Here is a 21,489-nt window from a genome sequence, read left to right on the forward strand (position 1 = left end):
TGCTAAAACAGAAAACTGTCATGATAGCAACTAATTAAAAACAATAAATTACACTCCAATTATTAATTTCAAATGTCAACGCCGCCTCTACAGCTTGACACGAAAGTCACGATACAAACAATAAACACGCCAAATAAATTATATTTACAATTAGTCATGAAAAGATAAAAGCTATGAACGTGCGCAGTTGACACTACCTAATTTGTATGGTTAATCTTCTATTCATAATAAAATAAGGTCCCATAGTTGCTAAGCTCAAGGGCATAATTTAATTTTCATAAAGGACTACCATATTTATTCTAAGTATTATAAATATCAACCTTAACACCCTACAATATAAAAATGAATTTATAACTACTAGTTAGACAAGATACGAGTATGTGAAGGTTACCTCGGTATACCGTTTTAAATTACCTTCGCTTTCCCTTCAACGACAAAATAAATGCAACTTCCTCGTGACAAAAGTGCCCAGTGAACAAAAAAGGACGTATCTTCTTTACAATGACAGGTCACTTACGCCGTTTTGCGCATGCGTTTAAAACAATGCGCAAGGGCCGTTGCCAAATGGAGATTTTGACATTTCATCATCTCCATAATGCATGAAATTGACATCGTGATCCCTTTTGAAGACAATAAGTTTGAAAATGGCATTTTGGAAGTTACTAACTTACTATGAAAATGTACGGATTATCATTTTTTTAAATATTACTAGAATGTGCAAAGTATGTGCAAAACAAGTGGTGACCTAGGACTAGAGTCCACCACTTTGGTTAACCTACCATCATCATAATTTATATTCTTCCCATAACTTTTAAAATAAGTTTAGTTTATGAGACTTCTACATATATTAAAAGCTTGATTGGTGCTGTAACTGCTGCACGTGATACCACGACTTGCGGTTACACCATTTAAGTTATACAGGAAGAGCTGGTTTATAAGAAAACCAATGTTTATAATTATAAGATTTATAAGTATTAGCTTTGCGGTATCTGTTTTTGGATTGCGTCTATTTTTAATACTAAATATAAAACAGGAAAGACAAAAATGAAAAAGGAACGTGGGTCCAGTTAGACTGCTTCAAGATTTAGAAGAAAAATAATGTTCCTACATCTTCCAACTTTTCATCACTCCTTAAAAAAGTAAAGCTTTCGAGCGCAACTCAGGACTCATTTCAGGTGAAAACACGAAACTATTTTACAATGGCAACATTAAATAGATAACGTTTTCAGTTTAATAAGTAAAAACAAAGCTATCGCATAATGACCTCTACTATCCATATCTTTAAGAACATATTTGTGAAAAGCCAACCTACAGGTTGCCCCAGTAATTCACTGAAAGAGATAAGATTACTTAGCGAACTAAATGATAAAACTGTGACCACTGATAAGCAAAAACAATCCAGTGAAGAACCGAACGCAAACGACACACGAAGTGAATCTTGTTTTTTTGCCAAAAAAGTGACAAAAAAGTGCAAAAATGGTTTCGGTGCAGACGATAGCGACGATCACAGTGAAAGTGTTCAAAATTGTAAGTAGCTTTTTGGTTTTCTTGTTCCAAATGTTTAAAAATGAAAGCGAATCATTGCAAAAGCCATAAAGGTAGAGTTGAACCAAGATAACTGTAACGATTTTGATAGCCTAGACTGTGAAAGTCAAGTACTATTTTGAACGTCAAACTTTTTATAAATGTTTTCTGGTACAGTCGTGCCATCAAAATCGCTGCAGAGTTCTTGGTCCAACTCAAAGACATTTTTTGTTAATTTAGGTACGTCTTCATTTTGAACGGCTACAATAGGATGTGCATGGTCACTTATAATTATTAATCTTAATGAATTCTCTTGAGACAAAACCATAATAGCATGGTCATTACCACAGGGAATTTATGAGTAATACACCTGTGAGTCATACCTGTTGTCTGTAAATAGGGTAGCCATATAGAATACAAAGATAATGTTACTCATTCTAATGCCATTTTGGATATTAGAGGTATACTCATATTCATAGTTATTGAAATAGGGAGTAACCGAAATCGTTTTCTTAGTCATACTGTTTTATAGCCATCATTTGAAAGGACATATTAGGCAACTCTAAGCTTTTGCAACAAGTTGTGGATCTAGATCAGAGGTAAATAGGTACCTACCTACTACCTACCTACCATAAAAAAGTAAAGTAAATATACCATACCAACCATACCATGCTTAAATGTGTACCAACAAGTGGTCTATAGTATTATAAATTAGACGTCTAATAAATACAATTAATGAGTATTTATAATTTGTAATTTATTGAAGTGTAAATTACAGAGGATTAAGAGCATGTTCATTGACAAACTTCGAGTAGAGATGGCGTCACCAACGCACGTTAGCAAACAAAAGATAACAATATCTGTGTCACAAAATCTTTAACCTTACCTTTAAAACACGGCGATACCTTGAGTATGTGGTGAATAAATGCCATTGCCCTTATGGCGCTATGATGTTGAGAGGTATGAGGGCTGAGAACTGATTCAAAACTGAATAGATTAAACACGCAAAAATCATCAATATCGGCTACGGAATACCTATTTAAGGAGAACAGCCAAGAACACATGAAAATCTGTCTAAACTGAAACGAAGACAGTTCGCAGTAGGTATCTTGTTCGATAGTTAGTGTCCATATGGGGTCAATAATCAAGGCCAATCATCTCATTAAGCAAATAAAAGTATTATGATTATATTTGATTTTAATGGATGGGCTTATAAAAATAGCTGCCTTTAGGTAGTGCCTTTATTCAGTCAATGTTGGTTTTTAACCCCCGACGCAAAAACGACGGGGTGTTATAAACTTGATGTATCTGTCTGCGGCATCGTAGTTTAGTTTTTTTTTTGTTTGAAAGGTGAATTATTCGGGTGCATTCTTAGCCATTTTGATGAAGATCACTATGTCGGTTTTTTTTTTAAATTTAATATTGTAGGTATCGTGGTTATAGTGAACTTTCTCTGTAATTGGCCTTATTCGAACTTAGATAAGGGTGTAAGTCTGTAGGTGTGCACCGCGTTGCCGTTGCGTGTTGTGGACAAACCCTCTTGTTGCGTGTCCAATCAAAATAAATATAAATGAATGAAGTTTCTAAGCGATGTTAACAGGAAAAGTAGCACTAGAATGAAATCGTTAATCGAAGTTATTCTAACAGTGGTTATTAAAAAAAATTAACGACATAACAGAACGCTAAAGTTTCGTACGTTATTATAGTATAAACATATTGTTGTTATTTTTTTTTGTAACTTACTAAAACTAAATTGAGTTAGACCAGCCAATTACCAGCAGTGGTTGAATTAGTTAAGTAGGTATACTTATAGGTACCTACCTATTAAAGTGAATGAGAAACTATACGCATGCTCAGTGGCCCATTTCTCAAAACTGAAAGTTACAAGACACAAGCGGAAGTCTCTTTCCAACATGTCATATTAAACATTGACTACCGCTTGTAAATTGTAACACGTATTAGCTTCGAGAAATGGGTCCCAGCAGGGTTAGCACATGATTGCCGCGGGAGTATGTCACCGCGAGATAGACTACCCGTCCTTATGTCATTAATACAGTTAGAACAAGACGTGTGATCTGTCTCGCGGCGACATACTCTCTCGGCAATCATGTGCTAGGCCTACTGATCATTTGCGTTCCGACAAATCATGACATAAAGTTTAAGTCACATCGAAACTTAACTACATATTGCTATATGTACATACCTATAAAACGACAAAGCTCATGTGAATGTGATTGTTTCAACGCACCGGCGACAGTTGGCTGGGTAGCCAACGTCACAATCACTTACGCTTCATAAGCGTATCGTAGCTAGCTCCCTATCGTTCTTCATTGGTGCGACAGAGTCAGACTGCGTTTCGAACGCCACGTAGCGTCAACGACGCACGACGTCACTTTGGTTAGGCCGGCAGGTATGCGGCCCCGTTCCGTATCACCGCGATAAGCCTCACCCAGTTGATACACAATCACTATGACTTATTTACACCTTGCTCTATGCACACCACCCACTAGATCGCACAATTATATTATTTAGGTCAGGCCCCGTAGCCGAATGGCATTTCTCCGACGCCAAACGAAAGCGATACGCCGCTGGCTCTGTCGCGCCAATACGCAAGCGCGATAGAGATAGATATCTACTAGCGCTTCGTTTCGTGAGCGTTTCGTGAGCGATTGTGCCATTCGGCTAGCCACCCAGGTCACTTTATAGAAAAAAGAAAATGCATATGCGAAAGAAGTTGACGCTGAAAGTTAACAACCACAGATGTCATATATACCATAGATCAAGTAAACGTATCTACTTAGCGTGTCAAATGAACTCAGTGAAATCCACTGAGTTGTCCGTCTTTACTCGCAGCTTGCAGCTTTCGGGCGTCAATTTTTGTAAGTTGAAGTCAACCAAAACATAAAAAATGCCTCGTTACACGATATTCAATTGCAACAACACAAAAATTATGAACAATCAAGAGCCTGAGACATATTTAAAATTACAGGCAAGAATCAACTTCAGTACAAAATTTGACACGCTCGGCCCCTATACAAATATATGAATTTGTTTCTTCTATCTAAATTAAGTTCTGTGTTAACAACACTGAGTGCAAATTTCAAAGTTCAAAATACGTTACACAATCGAAAACAATACAGAAAATGTATGGAGACTGGAGAGAGAGTACAGCGCCTTATTAAATCCTACACCGAGTCAGACGACGCAACGGAGCCACGCTGTTACGTCGTCGCCCAAATCTAATGTTTAATTTGTATTATTTATCGTTTGTGTCTTGTTTTGTATTTTGTAGTTTCACAGTGCCTTGGTGTAAACTGTAATGCTGTGTTACTTTTTCATTAAATAAATAAACAAATAAAAATACCTTATTAATATAAATTACCATACTAGTCTTTACTACAGCCAAAAATTATTCATATCTTGGCTAATTTGTAACTTAGGGTCTCCCGCGCCCATATACATAATAATTATACTGAATCACCAAGAGTTCATATGAAAAGGCTTAGGTTATGTCTTCTTAGAGCCAAAAAGGGACTAGTAATGTCTAATTTCTTCTAGGTCTTAAAAAGGAACTTGGATAAATCGTTAGCACCACGATCTTTAGTTTGCTGGAAACTGTTATCCGTAGATAATGAAGAAATTATCGTACTAGAAGAGTTTTGTTTTTGACCAACTGCTAGGCGCAACTGGGCCATTTATTTTCAAAGTTGTCCACTCCCCTTTTTTTTGGATTTGGAAATTTTTATATGGTTTCCACTCAGAATCACGAGCTCTTTTAATCCTAATAAGAGAAAAAAAGTGTCCCAAGGTGTTTCAATTCCGTTACCATTTTTTCATACATTTTGTATGGCGGTAACGGAATGCTTCCATTCCGTTTGAGAAATCTTTGGAAATCTTGGGACAATTTCTTTATTTTATCAGGATCGAAAGACCTCGCCATTCTGAGTATGAATCGCGTAAAAAATACCCATGTTACAAAAAAAGTGGGGTGGACAACTTGAAAAAAAAACCGGCCAAGAGCGTGTCGGGCCACGCTCAGTGTAGGGTTCCGTAGTTTTCCGTATTTTTCTCAAAAAAATAATTTTCCTATAAAGTATTTATAAAGTTCTACTTTTGTGATTTTTGTCATATTTTTTAAACATATGGTTCAAAAGTTAGAGGGGGGGGGACGCACTTTTTTTTCCTTTAGGAGCGATTATTTCCGAAAATATTAATATTATCTAAAAACGATCTTAGTAAACCCTTATTCATTTTTAAATACCTATCCAACAGTATATCACACGTTGGGGTTGGAATGAAAAAAATATCAGCCCCCACAAAAAAATGACTAACTGGGTATAGGTACCTTATGTTATTACTAATAACATATTAGTACGCACTCACTACCGAGTTTCCCAATAGCTGACTGTGCCTGAAACGTATGATCTAAGAGCTCCTTTTAAGAACAGTGTTGCAAGCAAGAACAAACACAGTTATCAGTGTTACTCACTAGTTACTACTGAATAACTGGTGACTAACTCAGTAGTAAAGCTAGTACTCGGTTATCAATACGAGTAGCTAAGGATTTCCGCTAGTCAATAGAATTTGTGAACAATGTAAACAAACCTTGTAGTCAAAATGTCTTTAATTTCCATTCTAAGTCATCAGATACTGGCTAAATCCATGTGTTATTATGATCCTCAACCTTTAAAATAATAAAATTGTGCTAAAATATTGATATTTTATATAATAGCTTGTTTACATTGTTGACAATTTCTATTGACGGCGATTTTACAACGCTAATATTATGAATATTTAAAAAAACGGTATTTTTTTTACATTTTCCTTAAAAAAACGTTTTTTTTCCACAGCAAAAAAATTATAAAAAATAGTTTGGATATGTACAGTTTGAGCCCTTTCTAACGATACCCGACTTGACCTAGTAACTTGACATTTACAGTTTGCCCCTTTCATTTTAACCATTATCTATAGTTAATGTTAATAAATTTAAAAAAATACTTTCAATTTGTAGAGGTTCACGATATTCATAAATATTCCAAATTTCAAAGCGATAACATAAGTAGTTCTCGAGATATTTAGTAATGTGACAGACAGACGGACAGAGCGGCACCATAAGGGTTACTTTTGTACCTTCTTGGTACGGAACCCTAAAGAGATGGGGAAAGAAGTTTATTTCTTATTTAAGTCTACGTACGTACCTAATGAAGATTTACAAAATCATTTGCCCTTAAAACTGATGTAATGAATTTTTCCCCTCACTAGCTCGGAAACACGTGTTTTGTCCTTTAATACCAGCGGGTAAAAACGCATTTTATCCACTAGTGGGTAAAGTAATTTGACCTTGAATAAAGACAAATTAACTGCTTTAAAATTGATAAAAGTAGGTGAATCTAGTAATAAAGATGATTTACCACCTGTGGAACTACTGGAAGCAGTGATAAACGCATTTTTTGCGTTGTAGTTTCCTCGCTATAGTAAGGGGAAAAGTTTTGTGTTACACTCGGGTGCAAATGTATTTTACTTCTCGTGTGTTAAAAAACTCGCAAATTCAGGATTCTATTCTCGAACCACTCGCTTCGCTCGTGGTTCAACTATAGAATCCTTTCACTTGCTCGTTTTTCAATTCCACACTCGGCGTTAAAATACAACTTTGCCCCCTTGTATAACAAATAACTATTATCGGGCTAGCTCGGAAAAGCTTAAGTATATTTTATATAGTATATTTTAAAAAATATCTTTTAGAAAAACAAAGTTTGGGTATCCCTTATGGCTACCTGGTTGCAGATTACCGGATTTAGCTTCAGGTTTAGCTCTAGCTGTAGCAATTATTTTACTATCTATCGATCTAACAGATCAAACACACATTTCTTTTCATCATAGCATTCATCTCACTCGTTTCATAGGCAATTATTTATAGATATTTTAGGTATATAATTTCATCTCTTTACAATAAGTATTTCTTATTCAATCAATTATGTGTTATCGTGATCTGATCCGGTTCCGGCAGAATATCAGTGCTGCTGCCTCAGGGCGTAGCGTAATACTGAGCCGTAACCCTTTTGTCTTGTTGCGACGCGCACAGTATCATAGTACGCTATGGTAAAAATCTGTGTAATTTCCTGTTTTCCAATTTGCTTATTATGTATTCTAATTCTTTTTTGTAACTTATTTCTTTTGTGTATTCTGTGTGTATTGTGACAAACAAATAAACGTATATCTATCTATCTATCTAAGTATTTCATTCTTCGAATTAAGTACGAAATGTAACAAACACAATTAAACAGTAAATAAAGCATCTGTTACAAGCGAAGTCACGTCCCATCAAGGTAAATCTGCCAAGGCGCATGCGCGCGCGCCGCTGCGCCGGGGGACTCCATTGTGCGCAGATTTGCATGCCGGCTTGGAAGGCCGTAAAGTAAAACGTCTTGAAACGGAATATGGACAGATCCGCTATATGGTAGTCTTTGAGGAAAGAGAAGACGTGAAATGCGTGAGACTGTCAGGATTTTGGTAAATTAGTAGTATAGCTGGGTACGTGGCGAAATGCACTAACACTCACGATAATATCGTTTTCGTAGCTATCTATCTCTATCACTCTTCTTGCGTATTGGTGCGACAGTCAGACTGCGTTTCGATCGGCGTCACGATTGTCATTCGGCTAGGTCGACTGATCGGGCTGCTAAAACTATCTTCTATAGGAATACTTAAAACACTACTGTTTATGGGTAAACTAGTGTTGCATGCCCAGCATGGCTATTTATTAGGATCTGTCGCCGATATAGAACGACGATAAATAAGAATTAAAAGGACCAAAAAGCAAAATAGTGTTTTTTTTTAAATCTTTTTTTGGTTAATTAGTCGGTCGTATCAAAACAAGATCAACACCGGATCAAATTTCAAATCTGAATCGAGCTCCAGTAAAGAATCGAGCAGGACGCTACAATTAACTGACTCGATTACTCACTCGGGGCAGGTCATAAGTTAACTTACGGCCCGTACCCTTATGTTAATTATTGTCATATTTCCCTATTAGGCCGGATAGCACATTTGAGATTGAGGTTAATGTATATGTAATCTGCCCTGTTTCTAAATCCCGTATTATAAGGTTTCATCACTGAACTTAGGAAATGCCTTTAGACCATCTTTAGGGTTCCGTAGTCAACCCTTAGGAACCATTATAGTTTCGCCATGTCTGTCCGTTCGTCCGCCCGTCCGTCCGTCCGCCCGTCCGTCCGCGGATAATCTCAGTGACCGTTAGCACAAGAAAGCTGAAATTTGGTACCATATCTATATGAATCACGTCGACAAAGTGGTAAAATAAAAAGTACACACTACACGTACAGAGGGGAGTTTTTTTTTTTTTCATTTCAAACGTAACGCGTGATATATTGTTGGATAGGTATTTAATAATGAATAGGGGGTTACGGAAATCATTTTTTGATATCGTTAATATTTTCAGAAATAATCGCTCCAAAATTAAAAAAAAAATGTGTTCCGGCCCCCTCTAACTTTTGAACCATAACTACCATAAGTTTAAAAAAATATGAAAAAAAACGTGAAAAAACCGAACCCTACACTGCGCGTGGCCCGACACGTACTTGGCCGGTTTTATTGTTTTTTTAAGGTACCTCGAAAGGTAAAACGGAACTTATTGTAGAATCACTTTGTTGACCGCCCGTCCGTCCGTCTGTCTGTCTAGACCCTCTTTCTCAGGAACGCTTGGAGGTATCAAGCTGGAATTTATATTACATAGGTGTACTGTCCCCCTCCAAAGCAGCTTATATGCAATGATACTAAGCGAATAGTGCTTACTGTTTTGTAGGCTGCAAAAGTAAATGGCGAATTTATCAATGAACCCGAACCTGCTTCAGTGTAAACAACTCGCGACAATTCTTTTGCATAATCGACATAAAAACAAAAACGTATTCTGAACATTTGTAAGGAAAGTGTAAGACTGTTTTCCTCCTAAGATCACCGATTCGTCTCAAAACAAACTGAATCTGTGACGAATTTCCTCGCGTCCGGACTGAAGAACCTTGGAATGTCCGACAATTTTATTCATAGAGCATCCCAACTTCGAAATGAACCAGAATAATTGTGGTCTCTGTTTACGAATATTTGTTAAAGATTATGGGGTTCGAATAATATTGGTCGGCCTGAAGTGTTAGGAATAAACATCAAGTCGAAATCTTAAAACAAAACACAATGTCACGGCCAATTGGCTAGTAGAGAATCAACCAAAAAGAGAACCCAATAAAGAAAAACGTTTTTTACTCTTTTTTGGCTGTGTGGTACTCCGAATTCAAGTAAAAATTTTAATGTCTTTCGTATGTATATATGACTGTAGGTATGTATATCAGTTCATGACACGATTCACACCATCAAAATCAATAAAATTAATAACAAGTATAACTGCCGGATGTACCGTAACTTTTTATTTACACATTACGAATCACTCTAGTGTCAGAATCATAAAATCTCTCTGTTACCGCTGCCGACAGCTGACAATTAACCGTGATCGTAATAAGCAGAGTATGTACATAATTGCCGCCCGGATGCCCGCTTCAAACAATATGGACGTTGACTTGCATATGCCGCGATTGGATATGAAGTCGTGATTTTTGCGAGAACGGTAGCTAATAGAAAATCAAGTGTTAACACACAATATAGTTATCTATTCTACAAGGGGGCAAAGTTGTTGTTTAACCGCCCGTGCCAATTTGATAGTCGAGCAAGTGAAAAATTAAATTTTTGAATAGTGAGCGTATCGAGTGGTTCACAATGTGATTGAAATCTTGAGCGTTGCGATGGTTTCAAGGCACGTAGGCCTACAAACAAGAGGAAAATATGAAACTAAATCAAATCCAGCTATTTATTTAGGTATAACACTTTATTAAAATCATCACTTAAACGTCAATTCTAGCCAGCTGCATCAAGTTAAAATTGTATGAAATTACTTTGCACTTTGTAGATAAAATGCAACTATCACATTCTCATCCGTTTTTGAAGTAACAAGGCTAGAGAGCTTTTACCAGTTGGTGTAGTAAAAATGAAGATTCCATTTTTGTGTGATTAATCGGTAGACTATGTTGACGAATGTCTCTTCAAGCAAAGCATTCGTGGAATCCGTCCGGCGAACAAAGCGGGGTTGTGCGTACGACTGATTCCGGCTAGCTTATCTTACCTTATCTTATCATTATCGACTAATGCGTACGATACAGGTGGAACTGTCAGTGATCTCATGCGTCAAATGTTTATGATACTGGTTGTTTCCAAAGGTTGTAAATAAATACACGTCGTAATAATAAATCTTATTAGGATTGACTAAGTCATGGGACTTCCATGGAAAGCTAAAGAGGGTTTGTGTTGTGGCATAACCAAATTGCTCCATAAACTATTTATTTATATTATTTTGAAAATTATTCAAGCACGGTTTTTACATTATTTGACCAGTTTTGTTGTCAATAACATAAGTTATGTAATGCAACTCACAGAGACCTCTTCTTTATCATTGCAAAGGTTAAACAGAGTAACAAGAATAATGTTTTACACATCAATATGCTTAAACAGATTAGGGAGTTTAAGTTATAAACTTGGAAAATAGTCTACCCAGGGACCAAAATATAAAATAAAAAGCTAATAGAAACAACATTCAGTTGTTAACAAATAATAGTGATCAATCATTATCAATGTTGCAATCAGTAATCCTAGAGAAATGAAAGGTTTGTTCTGTAGTCTAATTAGTACACTAATTAGTTGTGTTTTCTCCACAATACAGTGAACCTATCTGGGATCGGAACCGCAGATTAGGGATGACACACCGGAAATGAGTAACGAGATAAAGACTGATAAGATACCTGTTAGGTACACTGTAATAAAATTGCTACTGTATCTATATTGTTCCAGCTTGGTACACATAAGTAAATAATAATGAGTTATGGGTTATGGGCAACGTTCAACGAAACAAAAAGAACTTTTTTTCCCCTCACTAGCTCGGAAACACGTGTTTTGTCCTTTAATACCAGCGGGTAAAAATGCATTTTATCCACTAGTGGGTAAAGTAATTTGATCTTGCATAAAGTCAAATTTTGCAAAGCTTGCAAAGTTTTGTGTCACACTCGGGTGCAAATGTATTTTACTTCTCGTGTGTTAAAATACAACTTTGCCCGCTTGTATAACAAATAACTATTACTTTGTCAGGACTCAGGAATGAAGTCAAACATTTTGTTGTAGTTACCTATACAGGAACAGAAAGTAGAATAAAAAAAACTTATACAAAAAACAATTTCTTAATCATCATTTCGTTCCTATTCGTCCATTTATCCTAGTTAGGGTTTGCAATCCGGATATTCGAATATCCGAATTATTCGAATATCCGCCAATATTTTTATCCGAAAATATTCGAATAATTCAAGTGAAATTATCCGGATAAACGGATAATTTCTATAAATGTTATTTTTTATTTATAAGTAATATATTTAATAGCTAGACGTCACTGAAACCAATTTCGATCAATTCTTAATACGGATAATGTTTATTGCTAACAAGTTAATACCTATTTATTTTCAAAATCAAACTATTCTATTAATTGGATGGTTTAAAAACAGAAAAAGGTTCAATTATTGTTTTTTAATATGAAAACGTTACCCCAACCTACTATCATTACTGCTAATAGATAAAGTGAAGTTATCTGTAAAACCGAACTTAATAATGAGATTTATACCTAGATTTCCTGGTCCCTTTTTTTTGAAATTGAAATTTAGCGCCTCATTCCGAATTTAGCTGCTATCAGTTCCATAGCAATTTACGCCACAATTCCCTCCACTTCACTAAGAAATATAAGGTATTTTTCTTTTAAGTCCTTAGTTACACGCATACACAAAAATCGGTCTAATTACTACTTATACTTTGAAATCTTAGTCGATCTACTGATTACCTTGGAAAGTAAAACCTATCAAATCGCTGCCGAGCAATTTGAGGCGTTTTGGATTTGAATATTTAAATAAGTTCGCATTTGTACCTCCTCCTTCTTCATTCTTTTAAATTTGATGTCTTGTATATTTTATGTTGGTGGTACAATAAAGAATTTACTTACTTACTTATTTATCACCTCTCCCCTTCAATTGGTACTTTGGTACCAGCCACTCTGCAACTAAGGTCTAAAATGATCCACACCTGGATAGGAAGTGTCTTCGACTAATTGGTCTTCTCTTTTTTTGGTTATTCTGTTTTGAACGAGTACCTATATCTTTGCTCATTCCTGTTCGAAGACCCTAACCAGGACGCTTTTGTTTAGAGCCGTTTAGAGTTTTCAACTTTTTATATTAAGTATCTGATCCGGTCCAAGATGGCATCTGGCACGGGCGTAGGCATTTAATGCAAATGACTAGTGACTACAGTGGTAGTATCAGCATGGGCAATTATGCCACTGTCTTCCAAGGCGAGAGCCCGAGAAATGCGCAATAATTACCTGTGTACATAAGAATATAGTTAGACAAACCCAAATTTATTTAATCGTATGGCATAAATAGGTTCACAGGTATACAGTATTTTATATCATGAAAAGTATGTCACAAATTGATGTCCAAGGTTCTCAGCCATTGAGCTGCGTCAGGAGTAAGTGAGATCAGGTCGTCGGGACTTCCTGGGTAGGCTCTGAGGGGGCACTCCTGAACTATGTGTTGAACAGTTTGCGATTCGGCGCCACAGTCACATCTAGGCGAATCAATCCAGCCACAAAGGTGTTTGAAATGGGCAGTACGGCCGAACCCTGTCCGCATTCTGTTTAGTTTGCACCATTCATGACGCGGGAGATTAAACCCCTTCAATTTTGCACCGGGTGAGACAAGGCTACTCACAGAACCGTCCGTCTTTAACTGCCAGTCAGAAACCCATTTTTCGTTAAGACTAGGACTGGATTCTATTAGAGCCCTAGCCAGCTTAAAAGGTGGGTGACGAGATTTGAGTCGGTGGTAACCTTGGTTAAGGAAATCTTGGCGCCCGGGGAGATCCACTCTGGCTAATAGTTTGTGGGTTTCTCTGATAAGAGCCTCTTCCCTTCTCAGTCGGGGGGGTGCGATGTTGCTTAAGACCGGGAGCCAATGAGTTGGTGTGGGAAGAATAGTGCCCGAGATGCATCTCATCGATTTGTTGAGTTCCACATCGACTCGATCTGTGTGCGCACTCTCCAGCCACACTGGTGAGCAGTAATCGGCAGTGGAGTATACGAGGGCCAGAGCTGAAGTTCGTAGGCAGTCCGCGCTAGCTCCCCACGTAGTACCAGCAAGTTTATTGATTATGTTGTTCCGAGTTTGCAGCTTTCTACCAAGTTTAGTGAGGTGTTCTTTAAATGTGAGTGACCGGTCTATAGTGACTCCCAAGTACTTGGGAGAGAAGCTGTGTGACAGTCTTCTTCCCTGCCACAGGACATTTAACTCATGTTTTGCCAGCTTGTTGTGGAGATGGAAGCAAGCAACCTCGGTCTTTGTGGGACTAGGAGTGAGACGCCATATTCGGAAGAAGGAGGATAATCTCTCCAGGTCCTCGGACAGGACCAACTCGAGGGAAGCAAAGTCTTTAGCTTGAGTGGACAGGGCTATGTCGTCCGCATAGATGAACTTTCTAGCAGTGGTGGAGGGAAGATCATGGGTGTATAAATTAAAGAGGACAGGAGCTAGCACCGATCCCTGGGGAAGGCCGTTGTTTAACTTTCGTGGCCGGCTTGATTTGTTGCCAAGGTGGACGGTAAAAAGCCTCTGCGCTAGCATGTTCGAGATGAGTTTCATGATCTTCATGTTCGGGACCACGGATAGAAGCTTAAAAAGTAACCCTTCCCGCCAGACAGTGTCGTAGGCGGCTGTAAGGTCAATGAATGCGACGCCCGTTTTAAGTCCCTTCTGAAAGCCCGACTCAATATGGGACGTAAGCGCAAGCACCTGGTCAGTGCAGTTTCTGCCCGTCCTGAAACCAGCCTGCTCGGGTGGTAATACTTTTTCTATTAGCGGTCCTATGCGCTTAAGCAGCAGCTTTTCTAGGAGTTTGTAGCAGCTGCTCAGGAGAGCTATGGGTCGGTAGCTCGAAGCGTCACTTGGAAGTTTTCCCGGTTTGAGGAGAGCTATAATTTTGGTATTTTTAAATGCTTTTGGGAGGGAATTCGTCGACAATATGTCCGAGAAGAACGCAGCTAGCCATCGACATGCATTTGGGCCTAGGTTGAGTAGGAATTCGTTGTATACTCCGTCCGTACCAGCCGCCTTTCCCGGATTCAGGTTTTTAATTGCCTCCGAAACTTCCTCTCTGGAAAAAGGAGCGGCTAGACTTGTGTCCGACGTGAGGTTTTGTTTTAAAGCTCGAAACTGGTTTTGGATCATCCTAGAGTCTGATTTTAAGCTTTTTGCTCTGGATGTTTCCACTATCCTGTTGGCGATCTGGTTAGGATGGATTTCTAAACTAGGAGGTGTAGACGGTGTACCTTTTCCAGCGAGCTTATTTAATGTCCGCCAGGCTTTCCTGCTAGAGTGTCTGAAGTCTAATTTGGAGACAGTGTCCTTCCATTTTTCCCTGCGGTGATGATCTAGTGACTGAAGTAGCTCGGCTCCGATATCACAGTCGCCCGTCTCAGTGAAATTCTCGTACAGGCGTTCGCTATCTCTATTCCATCCGGGAATGTACTCCTTCCTATAACCACGCTTTACATAAGACTTGGCAGTTTTTAGCATTAGGCCCACGAAACGTTCGTAGTTATGAGCGGTTGCAGGGATGAAGCGGATGGAGGAATCTATTTTGTTCTTGTAAGCATGCCAGTCTGCCTTGTTGAAGTTCCATCTCGGGAGTGGCATGGAGTTGACTACAGGAATTTTGATACCAACTTCCGAGAGTATGGGGCGGTGTTGGCTGTTTGGAAAGTCGAGTAGGATGTTTCTGGTGGTTGGTAGGGGCTGACCATTTCCGTCCCGAGTAACAAAAGTCAGGTCCGGGTTATAATCTTTTTTCCATCGTGCTGAGTAGAAGGAGCCTTTATCTTTGGCGTCAAACACTAGATGTAGGTTATTGCCCTCAGCCCACTGAGCAAGAGCAATACCGTTGGCGTCATCGTTTTTGTATCGCCAGTTAGTGTGGTGGCTGTTAAAATCGCCTGTATAAATGCAGGGGTGCTCGAAAGTAGGGATGATATTGTCTTTCCAAGATGTACTCGGTGGTTTGTAGATGTTTATTATGCGCAAATTGTTGACTTCAATTGCAATTAAGCTGTAGTTCCCAGGGTCGGCGTGGTAGATAAGGTTGGCACCTTGCAGGCTGTTTTTGACGTAGGTAGCGATTCCGAACTTAGGATGGTTTATGGCCTTCATCAATGTGAAACCTTGAATGGTTGCCCGAGATTCGAAGTCCCGATCGTCCTTAGTGTGGGTCTCTTGGACTGTGACAACGTCAGCTCTGATTTCATGCAGTAGTTTTTGTAAATAGTCTGACTTAGCCTTACTAATACCTTCCACGTTTAGCTGACATATTCGGATGGAAGGGCCGATGTCTTTTGTCAGGGTGTGACTCTGAAAAGAGCCGATCGCTTTAGGTAACATCCTGATTGCATGTAAATATGTAGATCCTTGAATTCCTGTGAAGCGCTGCGAGGTCCTCGAGAGAGAACAATGTGCAGCGGCCAAGTGCTGTTGCTCGTTTGGCACCACCCGGGGGACACGTGCAGGGTGACTAAGGGTATTCTACCTGCGGACGTGAGCAACAATCATCCCCAGAAAGAGACCGTCAGACATCTAATGTGTGAATGTCACGCCATCGCCAGACAAAGAATTAAGAACTCTGGAGCATGCTACCTAGTACCAAAGGACATCAGAGAGCTACCCATGAGCCTCATCATCCGATACGTGGAGATGGTCGAGAAGCTTCTGAATAGCTGAAGGATCTTAGGATCGAAGGGGTAATTGCACAAAAGATCCCGATGGGTCGAAGTGTATCCGGAAGCGGCCCCCGCAGATTTAAGATGAGTATCCGATCCGATCGAGCGAAGGACCGACTCCTATACATTCTCGAAATCATTCGAGGCGCCATCTTTGATTTTTGCCTTTGACCTCTTTCCTACATCCGATATCGGATCGGATAATATGATAACGCTGTATAGCCCTATAACCATCATCATATCCAATGATGTTGTCTCACGTTCCACTCTACACAAGCCATCCTCTCTACCATCCATTTCCAAGGTAAAGGTGTTGTCAGAAAAACTTCTCCTTATACCTAACACCTAACTAATCACTACTACTGTCTTATATCAACAGCTCACTATCTGATTGCAAGATTCTAGTCATAGAAGTAAATATAGAGAGCTAGGTGTGTTTTAATTTCTACAGTTTGCTGATTTACACTAAAAATAAATAAAATATGTAGGTAAATTTCGCATTATGGCGCTCATCTATCTCAGCCGTTATCAATTCCACGCTTATACGCACCTGGAACATTAATTTTGTTCCATTTAATAAATTATCCGAAATTATCCGAATTATTCGAATATTCGAATAATAAAAATTGTATTATCCGAATTATTCGAATATTAAAAACCCGTCGGATAATGCAAACTCTAATCCTAGTGCACAGAACTTCTGTCCTGCAGGTTAATAAATTAAATTTGTCTTCAATTAAAAATTGTTGTAAAATATATTTGCGTTAAAAAGAAGAAACTACAAAATATCTAAATCTAAATCTATGGGTACAAATATCTATGGGTTAAATTGTGGCGTAGGCGAGACGCTGGCAACCTGTCACTGCAAATGTCACAAGTTCGATTTCTTTCAACCCCTTTTTGCCAAGAGTGGCACTGAAACTTGGTAGTTCATGTGCTCTACCTACCCCTTTATGGGATACAGGCGTGATTATATGTACGTATGTATGTATCTAAATCTATTGTTTAGCAGTTTTGACATCTCAACTGACCAACTAAACCATGTTTCCAGGTCCTGAACATCATCATCCTGGTCCTCTACCGCACGGGCTACAACGGAGAGTTCCTCGGCGTCGGCGGCACATGGAACCTCAACGAGGAGAAGAATCCAGACGCCGAAATCGTAGCGTCTGGCGTCATTGTCGGCTACCTTATATACACGCTGGTGCAATGTGTGACATTCTTCTTCGGTACCACAGAGCACAAGAGGTACGTTGTCTTGATACTGGACACTTGTCTGTAATCATAGGTCTCTTGGTGTGGGTGGCACATGGAACCTAAACAAGGCGAAAATCCCACACGCCGAAATCGTGGTATCTGGTGTCATTGTTGGCTACTTTATTTACACGCTGGTGCAGTGTGTCCCGTTTCTCTTCGGTACCACAGAGCATAAGAGGTACGTTCTCTTGATACTGCAAACTCGTCTGTTTCCATCATAGGTTTCTCGGCGTCGTCGGTGTCACATGGAACCTCAACGAGGAGAAAATCCCGGACGCCCAAATCCTCTTGTCCATGGGAAGGAATTGCCATCTCATAAGTCATTAACGTTAGGGGTTAAGTTTGTTGAAGTAAGTCGCTCGTGGGTCCTCAACGACAAGGGCTCGAAAAGGTATGTTGACTTGACAATTTCGGACAGAAGATCGTCTCATTGGATTATCGGGTGTTCATATGTATTTATTATGCTGCTTGCAATATTGAAACTAAGTTAATTAATCACGTAGTGTTGTTGCTCCGTATACGTTTTATTTTATTAAAACATTGTAAATTAGATTCAGTCCACAAAACAATCGATTTTTGGGGGACACTTCATTTACGCTCTCAGCCTCCGGTGGTGTAGATTGTTCTTTATTGATGCTAATATTAATAAGTGTCTCATGTACTCGAGCAAGAGAATCTTCTAAGGGTGTACGTATACGCTCTTGAAGAACGCCCTCCATTTGATCTTGCTTTTTGGTCCCATTAAACACTTGAATACTGTTAACAAGAGATTCTGAATTTTCATAACTCATTGCAGATTTGTAATGAGACTTCAACAGGAAAGTTTCTAATCGATACTGCACAATCTTGGTTTTTTTTCTCCACAAATGGATATTTTCCAGAACACATAGCGGATTTAATGGATTAAACAAACAACTTATCATCCGTACGAGTGTTACGGATGATAAAGGAATTTGTCGCTATGAAGTTGACAAACATTTAAGCATCTCAGACAATCTCATTGTGTACAAATAACATCCTGTTATTACCTTTGGTTTCTCGGCATGTGACGAATTAAGACAAATTAGAGATATGGACTACATAATACGGAACACTTTGACATAATTTTGACGGAGATTAAAGGACCGCCTTGGCCACCTTGGGGCAATGGTAACCGAAACCGTGTTGAATGTTGACATGTAGAACAGAACTATTGACCAAAATTAAGTGTTTCTTGAGATTCTTAAAGGAGAACAGCAAGACTAAAGAAGGAGACTTAATTCTTTCGTTTGCATGTTCCAGGGCCCTCTCTGAGATCGTGATGAACTTCGTGGGCGTATTCCTGTGGATCGCCGTGGGTGCCGTGGCGCTGCACTACTGGGGCGGGTACCAGGGAGAGCACCAGTACCAGTTCGTCTTCGCTGAGAAACAGGTAATGGGATCAGATCAAGCCTGGCCAATCTGCCTTTCATGAACGATGCGCATTCGTAAATTCGCACGTAAGTGTAACTCCTGTCAGGTTGTTACCCTTGCAATTGCCTTACTGGCAACACTTCGTGTGGTGGCTTAATGCACTTCATCCTGGGAGAGGATGGTTGCAAGAGTCTCACATGTCCCCCCAATGACTCCCAGAGGCCGGGGGGAATGCGTAACGCATTTTACCACTCCGTCTACAAAAAAGGCCATCTTAATCTTAATGCGCGGAGGTTCATATTGGTTTGTATTGTAACCGCGTGTCAATTGACATCTTTAGAGACTCATGGAACCAGTTGCAACAATCACAATTGACGGGTTGACCAACGGTAATCACCAGAGAGCGAAGAAATTTCTTATCCAATTTAAAGGTGACAATAGGTTGCCACACGTGTGACACGTGCGACCGATCTTCATCACGCGATTTTGAATCCATATTCAATATAACTATTCCAACCAGCCAAGTCGCTGCGTTAGTGACACCGGAGCCATTGCGATAGAGCCGCTTTGCTCGGAAGTTCACCTTACTTGGAAGTCCAAGACAGACAATATCAAATAATACTATGAACTTACTTTGAAAGTATAATACCAAGTCTCTACGAAAACAACAACAGGTTCAAATAAATGGGTCGTCTAACTACTTAAGGCGTCGAAAGCAATTAAGGCAATAAACCCGTGGCCCAGATTAACACCTCCCTTGTCCCTCCTAAAGGTAAGGTCATATTTCGTTTGACGGCCTATTTGGCCTAGTCAGCACCATCGGCAACACCGTTTATTTGTGATTATCACGAGAATTCCTAAGTCCAGGGTGTATTCTATTGAACCAAGTGTTTTTATACTATTACCCATTTATTCATTGTCCATTGTCTGAAAAGCGCTGGTGACCTAGCGATAGCGTGAAGAGCAACTTTCAATTCGGAGGTCGCGGGTTCGAACTGGGCTTGAACAAATGAGTTTTTCGGAATTTATGTGCAAAAATTAATTTGATACCATTGCCAGACGGTTTTCGGTGAAGGAAAACATCGTGAGGAAACTGGACAAATCTCAATAAGACCTAGTTATAGTTACCCTTCGGGTTTAAGACGACTTAGACGGTCATGGCATTCGCTTTCGTAAAAGTTCGATTCGCCAAATATTGAGTTTAGTTGTGACAGCGAACCCCAATGTCCCATGAGCCGTGGCGAATGCCGGGATAATAATCTATGTTGACTGAGTATTTGAGTATTCAGTATCCATAACACAAGCCAGTTTACCATGTGTCAGTCAGTCTAACCTAAGTTTTCTGCCATTCCAGGTGGGTTTAGCAGTTGGTGCCCTCTGCGTCATCCAAGGAGCGGTCTACCTTCTAGACACGGCGCTTTCCGTCATACATTTCACGAAAGAGATGTAAACAATAGTCTTAACTATATCTTATCTAATATAAAAGTATAGTCTAAGTGCTCAGCTGTCGAAAATATTTATCGGTAGTTTTCTTTTTTTTATTTGTTTGCAAATATGATTTAGCTCTCCAAACGTTTCATATTTTCCCACCTATTAGTGTGCATTTTTTGTTAAGTAAATAATATCGATGGTGTTATTCTTGACGGAAATCGTGGATTTTAATATTTTCCCATTTAAGATTTTTATAATTCTACTGTAGATACCACCAATATTTTGTGTGTATTTTCTAGTTAAGTTATATTTAGCAACTATTTTGAAATAAATATAATTTAAAACGATGTTGTATTTCATTTATAATTTAGATGTCTATAAGTAAAAAGTCCCAAAGAGTCAATTAAATTTCACAGATCTACTTCCTAATTACACGTTTATTAAAACATTCAATAACACATTAAAACTAGGGATGTTACGAATATTTGCATTCGCATTCGCATATGCGAATGATTCGCATTCTTTTAAACATTTGCATTGACATTCGCATTCGCTTCAAACGATGCGAATGTTTTGCGAATGCGAATGTGTGCAAGTCGCAGCTTGTTCCTCGCCCGCGCCGGCCGCTCCAATTGCTACTTGTCGACTGTCGACTCGCGCATGCGCAGTAGGCCTAGCACATGATGGCCGCGGGAGTATGTCGCCGCGAGATAGATGACACGTCTTTGTCTAATTGTATTAATGACATAAGGACAGGTAGTCTATCTCGCGGCGACATACTCCCGCGGCCATCATGTGCTAGGCCTGCTGATAGGTCAAATTCGTACGGCGTGAAGTTCGTACTCGGCATTTTGACCAATAGTAAGCATTTTAAATTTTTTACCTAGCGGGTTGTTGGTGATTGCTTGGTTTTTATTTTGGTTTTTTATGAAATTCAGCGATATTCGCATTCGCATTCGCACATTCGCATTCTG

At 39.1% G+C, this 21,489-nt stretch overlaps 2 protein-coding genes across 2 annotated transcripts in view; one reads left to right on the plus strand and one right to left on the minus strand.

Moving 5' to 3' along the window:
• The window catches only part of LOC125233412 (adenylosuccinate lyase), a 63,392-nt gene that overhangs the window by 3,794 nt on the left and 38,109 nt on the right, over nucleotides 1-21,489 (minus strand).
• Nucleotides 1,373-20,862, plus strand: LOC125233415 (protein snakeskin). Its single transcript, XM_048139428.1, has 4 exons — nucleotides 1,373-1,527; nucleotides 17,487-17,683; nucleotides 18,974-19,103; nucleotides 20,439-20,862. Exons 1-4 carry the CDS (start codon nucleotides 1,477-1,479, stop codon nucleotides 20,532-20,534), a joined length of 474 nt encoding a protein of 157 aa, XP_047995385.1. The 5' UTR covers nucleotides 1,373-1,476; the 3' UTR covers nucleotides 20,535-20,862.

This window comes from Leguminivora glycinivorella, chromosome 14 (assembly GCF_023078275.1).
Source record: "Leguminivora glycinivorella isolate SPB_JAAS2020 chromosome 14, LegGlyc_1.1, whole genome shotgun sequence".
Taxonomy (NCBI): Eukaryota; Metazoa; Arthropoda; class Insecta; order Lepidoptera; family Tortricidae; genus Leguminivora; species Leguminivora glycinivorella.

Coding starts and splice junctions, on each gene's coding strand:
- LOC125233415 (XM_048139428.1), top strand. CDS start 1,477: ATGGTTTCGGTGCAGACGATAGCGACGATCACAGTGAAAGTGTTCAAA. Junction 1,528..17,486: donor CAGTGAAAGTGTTCAAAATT/GTAAGTAGCTTT, acceptor CCATGTTTCCAG/GTCCTGAACATCATCATCCT. Junction 17,684..18,973: donor GGTACCACAGAGCACAAGAG/GTACGTTGTCTT, acceptor TGCATGTTCCAG/GGCCCTCTCTGAGATCGTGA.